The sequence below is a fragment of the Antedon bifida genome, chromosome 1 (assembly GCF_963402885.1).
Source record: "Antedon bifida chromosome 1, ecAntBifi1.1, whole genome shotgun sequence".
Taxonomy (NCBI): domain Eukaryota; kingdom Metazoa; phylum Echinodermata; class Crinoidea; order Comatulida; family Antedonidae; genus Antedon; species Antedon bifida.
Genome location: NC_136226.1, coordinates 30,052,652 through 30,061,414, shown reverse-complemented (window position 1 = coordinate 30,061,414; position 8,763 = coordinate 30,052,652). Strand labels below are relative to the sequence as shown.

At 33.7% G+C, this 8,763-nt stretch overlaps 3 protein-coding genes across 3 annotated transcripts in view; 1 reads left to right on the top strand and 2 right to left on the bottom strand.

Moving 5' to 3' along the window:
• LOC144850042 (carbonyl reductase [NADPH] 1-like) overlaps positions 1-8,763 on the top strand; it is a 93,939-nt gene that overhangs the window by 12,133 nt on the left and 73,043 nt on the right. The window lies entirely within an intron of this gene.
• LOC144835892 (glycoprotein 3-alpha-L-fucosyltransferase A-like) lies at positions 798-1,952 on the bottom strand. The gene has a single exon (XM_078691016.1). The coding sequence runs from the start codon at positions 1,950-1,952 to the stop codon at positions 798-800; it is 1,155 nt and encodes a 384-aa protein (XP_078547142.1).
• Positions 4,955-8,237, bottom strand: LOC144856968 (glycoprotein 3-alpha-L-fucosyltransferase A-like). Its single transcript, XM_078714618.1, has 3 exons — positions 8,163-8,237; positions 7,635-7,678; positions 4,955-7,085 (listed from the first exon to the last, which is right to left on the bottom strand). The coding sequence occupies exons 2-3, from the start codon at positions 7,638-7,640 to the stop codon at positions 5,808-5,810; spliced, it is 1,284 nt and encodes a 427-aa protein (XP_078570744.1). The 5' UTR covers positions 7,641-7,678; positions 8,163-8,237; the 3' UTR covers positions 4,955-5,807.

The window sequence follows — 8,763 nt, the reverse complement described above, 5'->3', positions numbered from 1 at the left end:
ACAGATACAAAACTTGATTTAAGTTTCATATTGCAATGATAACAATATCACTATGGTAAATTACATGATAAAAAATGTATTTGGGTACACACATCAACCTGATCCTCCTGGAGGAAACGAAGCCTGCAATGTGATGCAACCTTGGCAATCGAACCAAATTTTAGATACAACGAAGCAGTGGCGTAATGCAGAGGCGCCTGCCGGTTTAGGAAACCTAAGTAGCCCTCGGGCGTTTTTAGAGGCGCCTGCCGGTTTAGGAAACCTAAGTGGCCCTCGGGCGTTTTTAGCCTTTTCGGCATATTTTAATGCCTGTTTTTTCCTCTGTGCACTGCTCAGGGCCTCCATAAGCTCCGGGGCCCCTGGGTTTAACCAGTGAGCGCTCATAGCCGTTACGCCACGGGGGATACCCCACCCTGCTTCCTTCTTCCCGACACATTGAACCCCAAAAAGGACCACAAAATGGTCTTAGACATTTATTATCGGGCCTTCAACAGGTATATTGTAGCTGTATATGTTAAATATGATAATGTTGATAAGTTTGTGGTAGGCTACACCACGTAGGCCTACATAAGTTCTGACTCAAACTGTTGAGTTTCGATCAATATAGGCCTATTTTGATCGTCCTCAGGAGTGAGAAATGATGAATGATTTCGCCGTGCAAACCTTCAAACAATACATAATATTATAAAAAATGAAGACTTATACTAACAGCACTAAAACAGCGAATCTAAAACAATTACAATAGGCCTATTTATCTATATATTAACTCTATAATTTACATTATCTTCAAAATAAACTTACCAGCTTGACCAGTTATCAAAGCTGGCGATATTTTTAGGGTCAAATTTGTGTTTGATTTTCGATCTACACGAGTTAAACCATATGGAATCTTTAAGCGGTTTACGTTCTAAATTTCTATCTAAAAATGGTATAACCTCACAGAAATAGGACGGTTCCATTTGAGGATACACATTGACAACAGTGCCTTTAGTCTTCCACTCAAAATACTTATTATAAAGATGATCGTTTTCATCAAGTAATTTTATATAATTTGCTAATTCTTTTACGTTTTTGAAATCACCGACGTGTATGTACGAATTTTCGGGCGCAAATTTCTTAAAATCTTCTCTACTGGCTCCGTAAACTATTGGAACTACGTCGTTTTGAAGGGAACTAGCCCAGAACTTTTCCGTCAAATACTCATGACATTCGGAATTCTCAAACGCTAAATAGAATTTATATTGTTGCAGCATGTTAACACATTTTTTGGAAAGTCTTGGTAGGCAGGTTAAGTTGCCACATTTGCCGTACGTATCAACGGGAATATGCGACTGCAAACGGTGAATAAACTCCATCCTAGGCCAGAATACTTTCTTCACGCAGTTGCTACCCATCCACGCTATAAGTTTAGTTTTTCCCTCAGCGAAGTTTCGTTTAATAGGAACTTTTTCCTTTTCAAATGGTTTATAATACGCATAGGGCACGGTTATATTGGATCCTGTGAGGTACGTCATCGTCACGTGGTACTTCCCAGCCGGAATACGCCAATTCGATTTATGGATTACGTATGGACACTCCATACTGTAAAAAACAGTCAAAACATTTGGCGGGAATTTCGGATTCTTAATGTTAGTAACTTCACCGTGGTGGCGAAGAAGAGTGAACGGCGAAAGTCCGAAAACGATTACGTCTTTGTTTTTATAATCTGAAGTTTTACTTCCCACGGATAGATTAATTGAAGAATTATATTTCGGACAAAATACTGGACATTGTTTAACACCATTTGGGCCTCTAAAACATTTGACCATTACACTTAATTCAACCCAACGTTCGATGTCACTAATGTCCCCGAATATTAATATCTCTTTCGGACTCGTATTGTTGGAAAGAAGATTCGCTTTCACTTTATTTTTAGCAATAAAATGTTTACTAGCGCCACGTACTGGGTCCATAACGTCACTCTCTTCGCGAAAATCCTTTTTGATAACATTAAATAACTTTACAGTACCGACTACTGCAATGAACCTCAAGAAACTGATCCAGATCTTTTTCGTCGTTAAATAACGTTTGTTCTGTGAGAAATAAAACGTTAAAATTGTTTAAAACATATATTCATTCATATGGTATATTTATCAAGATCAAATTCATAGTAAAACTGAATTGCGAGAGATTTTTACATGATAAAAGTGACAATAAAAACAGGACAAAGCCCAAATTCACATTAAAAAAACACAAACAAAATAAAATCGCACGGCTGGTGGATTTAAATCTCAATATACAGAATAGTAGAATAAAATTAAAATAATTGTACATTCGAGAATAAACAATTGAATGAATGAATTAATATATAAATCCAAAGGAAAATTACTGAAAAAAATAACAATGCTGTGGATCTTAATGGATGGATCTCAATGGAGATACAAAACAAAATAAGCACTGGAAAAATGGCAATGCTGTGGGTATCAGTGGCTGGATATCAATGGAGATACAAAATAAAATAAGCACGGAAAAATGACAATGCTGAGGGGATCAGTGGCTGGATCTCAATGGAGATACAAAATAAAATAAGCACTGAAAAAATGGCAATGCTGTGGATATCAGTGGCTGGATATCAATGGAGATACAAAATAAAATAAACAAAAAGCTAAATCAAAACGATAAAGTAAAACAGCCAGAAAAATTAGCAACGGCTTTCGGGCAACACTAGCCATTCCTTTAGTATATTTACATCTCATGAAGATAAGATGGTAAAATATATTATTATAATTAATGATCCAATGAGTCAATACAACGTACACAAAAAGTCTACAGTATACTTACAAACATTTTTCTTGATGCGTTGAACCTTAAGCGTTGATAAATGTCTGAAAAAAATTTGAATCATCATGAATTTGGAATCATCAGGAAATATGTGGCCTTATATTTTTACTAAGCTGTCGACTAAAGCAGATTCTATACAGGTGGTGTAAGAGTAGCACCTGTACTGACCATATTCCCTGTTGATAGCACGTGGTTTTCAATATTAGGCTACACTGGCGCTGTGCATCTACACCCTGGGCCTGGAACTACAGAGGCTATTGTTAACACAGATCATCAGATCTCATATTGGTCCATGATCATGTACACGTGTATTATGTGCTCTCCTTATAATAATTCAGGGAGTTGTAGCCTAATTAGATATACTGTATAACCAACGTGTAAATAGCCTACCCATACTACGTCATCCATCGGGCAGTATAATAAGTACTGTTTACCAATAGGTCTTTATATTAAACGTAACATTAATGAAGAAAACAGAATACTTACATTGAGTTGGTGTTCTATATACATCAGCGTTGCAGGCCTATAAACGAGAATCCGTTGACAAACCTGACTGTGAGCGTTTCAACAAGTTCTATTGTTGTCAGCACCTGTAATTTGTGACTCACTTGCATATATATATATATATATATATATAACTTATCTCTTTCTACATCAATTTTTCCATTAGAATGGAAACAGGCTAGAGTCACACCTATATACAAAGATGGTAACAAAGCTGACCCCAATAATTACAGACCAATAGGCCTATCAGTCCTACCATTATTTACTAAAATTATCGAACGTGCTGTACACCAACAATTATATGACTATTTAACTAAATAAAATATTTGAATCACAATCTGGCTTTAGGAAAAACCACTCAACAAACACTACCCTAGGTGTGTCAGATTATATCCTAAATAACTTAAATGGAGGTAAAGCAACTGCTGCTATCTTCATTGATTTAAAAAAGGCATTTGACACTGATCACAAACGCCATATATCTAAACTAATTGATTGTGGAATTTAAGTCATCTGCTCTGAACTGGTTCATCTCGTATCTTAGCGAGAGATCTCAAGTTGTTAAAATCAACTCAACACAATCTACTCATATGAAAGTGAACATCGGTGTGCCCCTGTACTAATGTCACTCTCAATCGAAGTGTGTTATGTATGCAGACGACACTACAATCTTATGTAACTCATCTGATCCTAATCTACTTCAAAATGAATTAAATTCAAATTTAAACAAAATTGCTAAATGGTTTGAGGAAAATAGACTTACATTGAATATCAAGAAGAATAAATTTATGATCTTTGGAACAAACCACAGTTTACCCACATTTTCAAATATTTCCTTAACCTATAATGGAATTCGTATTGACAGAGTTGATTCATTCAAATATCTTGGAATTGTGTTTCTAAACTAAACATCAGTCAGAACATATAGACAATTTGACATGTAAAATCTCTAAACGAATTGGCGTTATCCGACGTGTAAAGTACTACCAGGAAATACTCTCAAAATGTTAGCTAATGCTTTAGTAATACCTCTTTTTAATTACTGTGACTGTGTTTGGTCAAATTGTAATGCAAAAATAGCAAACTCTCTCCAAATAATGTTAAACATACTTGGAAGAATTTTACTTTCCGCAGATATTAAAACACCAGTTATAGATATTTTAAGTTCCTTGGGGTGGTGTAAACTTCGTGATAAGTGGGAAGAACAAATACTTATAATGTTATTCAAGTGTCTAAATGATCATGATCCATGCTATTTATCAAACAAATTTAATTTTAATGATTGCTTGCACTCATATTGTACACGTAGTCAGAGTAATAATACACATTGAACTATCATGGAAACATACACAAGGTAAAAGAACTTTTGTATATCGATCAACCAAATTATGGAACAAACTTTCAAATGACACAAAATCAAACTATAAATCTATAACACATTCAACTTTAAAAAATTAAATTCAAAATATTACTGATTAAGTATATTATACCTTAAATTTCTTCCATGTTTTTTTATTTTTTATTTTACCTATAAATTAATTAAAACATAAAATAGTTTTTAAAATTTTAATTTAAACATTTTTAAATCAGCTTTCAAAAGAAAGATGATACATTTTTTAAGAAACTACTCTTTTATAATATATATTTATACATATAATTTGTTATTTTATAATATATAGGCCTAATGTATTATTTCAAGTATGGAAACAAAAATGTTGTAGATTTATAGCCTATTGTCTTCTGTCATTATTTTTGGTTAGTGATCTAATGAAATTATTTAAAAAAACACATTTAGCATAATCTTTATTAGTCAATATCATCTTACATGAAGGATAAATTAAGATACAATAATTTTAAATCGCACACATTGAAATAGTTTCACTTATGCTACTTAACTTCACTTATTTATTTCCAAACCTAAACAAATCATTTAATTATATCTATAATTATTTGTTGTTTAAATTTCATAAACTTTGTACAGATACAAAACTTGATTTAAGTTTTTAGATTTGAAATGATAACAAGTAAACTGTAAATTACATGACAAAATGTATTTGGGTACAGACATTACCATGTGACATGGAGAATAACGAAGCCTGCAAGTCAATGTGATGTAACCTTAGCAATCAAACCAAATTTTAGACTAGATACATTAGGGATACCTTAATCTTGCTTCCTTCTTCCCAACACATTGAACTCCAAAAAGGACCACAAAAATGATCAGTACTTCATAAAAAAAAAGTGTTACATTTAGTATCGGGCTTTCAACAGCAAAAACAACTGTTGAGTTTCTCAACGTTTCGATCAATATGCTTTGATCGTCCTCAGGAGTGAGAATTGTTGTATGTTTAATATGATATAAAGGAAGACCTGCACTAACAGCACTAAAACAGAAATACAATCATGAGTACACAAACAATATCAATATTTATTTTTATATTAACTATATAATTTATATTATCTTCATATTTCTCCTTTCAAACTTACCAGCTTGACCAGTTATCAAAGCTGGCGATATTTTTAGGGTCAAATTTATGTTTGATTTTCGATCTACACGAGTTAAACCATACGGAATCTTTAAGCGGTTTACGTTCTAAATTTCTATCTAAAAATGGTATAACCTCACAGAAATAGGACGGTTCCATTTGAGGATACACATTCACAACAGTGCCTTTTGTCTTCCACTCAAAATACTTATTATAAAGATGATCGTTTTCATCGAGTAATTTTATATAACTTGCTAATTCTTTTACGTTTTTGAAATCACCGACGTGTATGTACGAATTTTCGGGTGCAAATTTCTTAAAATCTTCTCTACTAGCTCCGTAAACGATTGGAACTACGTCGTTTTGAAGGGAACTAGCCCAAAACTTTTCCGTCAAATACTCATGACATTCGGAATTCTCAAACGCTAAATAGAATTTATATTGTTGCAGCATGTTAACACATTTTTTGGAAAGTCTTGGTAGGCAGGTTAAGTTGCCACATTTTCCATACGTATCAACGGGAATATGCGACTGCAAACGGTGAATAAACTCCATCCTAGGCCAAAATACTTCCTTCACGCAGTTGCTACCCATCCACGCTATAAGTTTAGATTTTCCCTCAGCGAAGTTTCGTTTAATAGGACCTTTTTCCTTTTCAAATGGTTTATAATACGCATAGGGCACTGTTATATTGGATCCTGTGAGGTACGTCATCGTAACGTGGTACTTTCCAGTCGGGATACGCCAGATCCATTTATGGATTCTGTATGGACACTCCATGCTGTAAAAAACAGTCAAAACATTTGGCGGGAATATCGGATTCTTAATGTTAGTAACTTCACCGTGGTGGCGAAGAAGAGTGAACGGCGAAAGTCCGAAAACGATTGCGTCTTTGTTTTTATAATCTGAAGTTTTACTTCCTAAAGTTAGATTAATTGAAGAATTATATTTCGGACAAAATACTGGACATTGTTTAACACCATTTGAGCCTCTAAAACATTTGACCATTACACTTAATTCAAACCAACTTTCGATGACACTAATGTCTCCAAATATTAATATCTCTTTCGGACTCGTATTACTGGGAAAAGGATTCGCTTTCACGACTTTATTTTTAGCAATAAAATGTTTACTAGCGCCACGTACTGGGTCCAGGACGTCACTCTTTTCGGGAAAATCCATTTTGATAACATGAAATAACTTTACAGTACCGACTACTGCAATGAAACTTAAGAAACTGATCCAGATCTTTTTCGTCGTTAAATAACGTTTGTTCTGAGAAGTAAAACCGTTAAAATTGTTAAAAACATATTTGATTCATATGGTATATTTATCAAGATCAAATTCATAGTAAAACTGAATTGCGAGAGATTTTTACATGATAAAAGTGACTAAAAAATGACAATAAACAGGACAAAGCTCAAATTTACATACAAAAAAAACACGAACGAAATATAACCACACTGGCCGGTAAAATACAAAGGGAATAGATTTAAATCTCAATACATAATAAAATTAAAATAATTGTATATTCGAGATTAAACAATTGAATGAATGAACTACAGTAATATATAAATCCAAAGGCACATTACTTTTTTTAAATGACAATGCTGTGGCTGGATTTCAATGGAGATACAAAATAAAATAAGCAAAAAGCTAAATCAAAACGATGAAGTAAAACCAGAAAATTTAGCAGAGCTTTCGAGCAACACTAGCCCTTCATCAGAGTAGTTACATCTCATGAAGATGAGAGGGTACAGATTAATATTATAATTAATGAGCCTATAGGTCAATACAACGTACAAAAAAGTCTACGGTACTTACAAACATTTTTCTTGATGCGTTGAACCTTAAGCGTTGATAAATGTCTGAAAAAAATAAAATAAAATGTATACAAAATCATGCATGTACTAATTCAATATACCGTCATCAGGAAATATGTGGTCTTCTGATTTTCACTGAGCTGTCGACGAAAGCAGATTCTATACAGGTGGTGATGTATGTGTAGCACCTGTACTGATTACCATGTTCCCTAGCGCGTGGTTTTCAAAATTACACTGGCGCTGTGTATATCTACACCCTGGGCCTAAAAAACACTAATATAAGTACAGAGGCTATTGTTAACACAGACCATCAGATCTCTATTGGTCCATGATCATTTACACGTGTATGTGTGCTCCTTCCTATAATAATACAGGGAGTTGTAGCCTAATTAGATATATAACCAACGTGTAAATAGCCTACGCACACTACGTCATCACTAGGCCTAAGACAGTACAATAATAAGTACCTTGTATCAATAGGAGGTCTGTATATTAAACGTAAAATTAATGAAGAAAACAGAATACTTACATTGAGTTGGTGTTCTATATACTGCAGCGTTGCAGGCCTATAAAAGGGAATCCGTTGACAAACCTGACTGTGAGCGTTTCAACAAGTTCTATTGTTACGCGAACAAACATGAAAACAATACAGAAGTTGAAGAATGCCAACAATGTATGTATACAGTAAACGTAGGATCACAGGTCGCTCTTTATATAACAGACACCGTAGGAGTTTTATTCGTCAGAAATACGAGTGGCGGGTGTCAACCGACCGTACTCTACCAATACAGAGTCATGAGTAGATAATATTAATGCTGTATTGTATTTAATCGAATTATACCATCTATACGGTTATTTTATGTGTATATAGATTGTGACTCGAGTCTTATTATATTGGTATATATTGGTATAATCAGTAATGTTTGAAAATCGATTGTGATTGTAATACTTAATAATAGGCTACTCTCACAATAATTACATTATACTTCATAATTAAGCCCTTACAATACAACTTAATTAGTCCAAATCTAAAAAAAAATTTACAAGACAAATTAGTCCAATCAGACTACACTAATGTAAGGTGTAATTTATTTTCTCATCTTCCAGAGGTTGACTAATAATGTAAATGA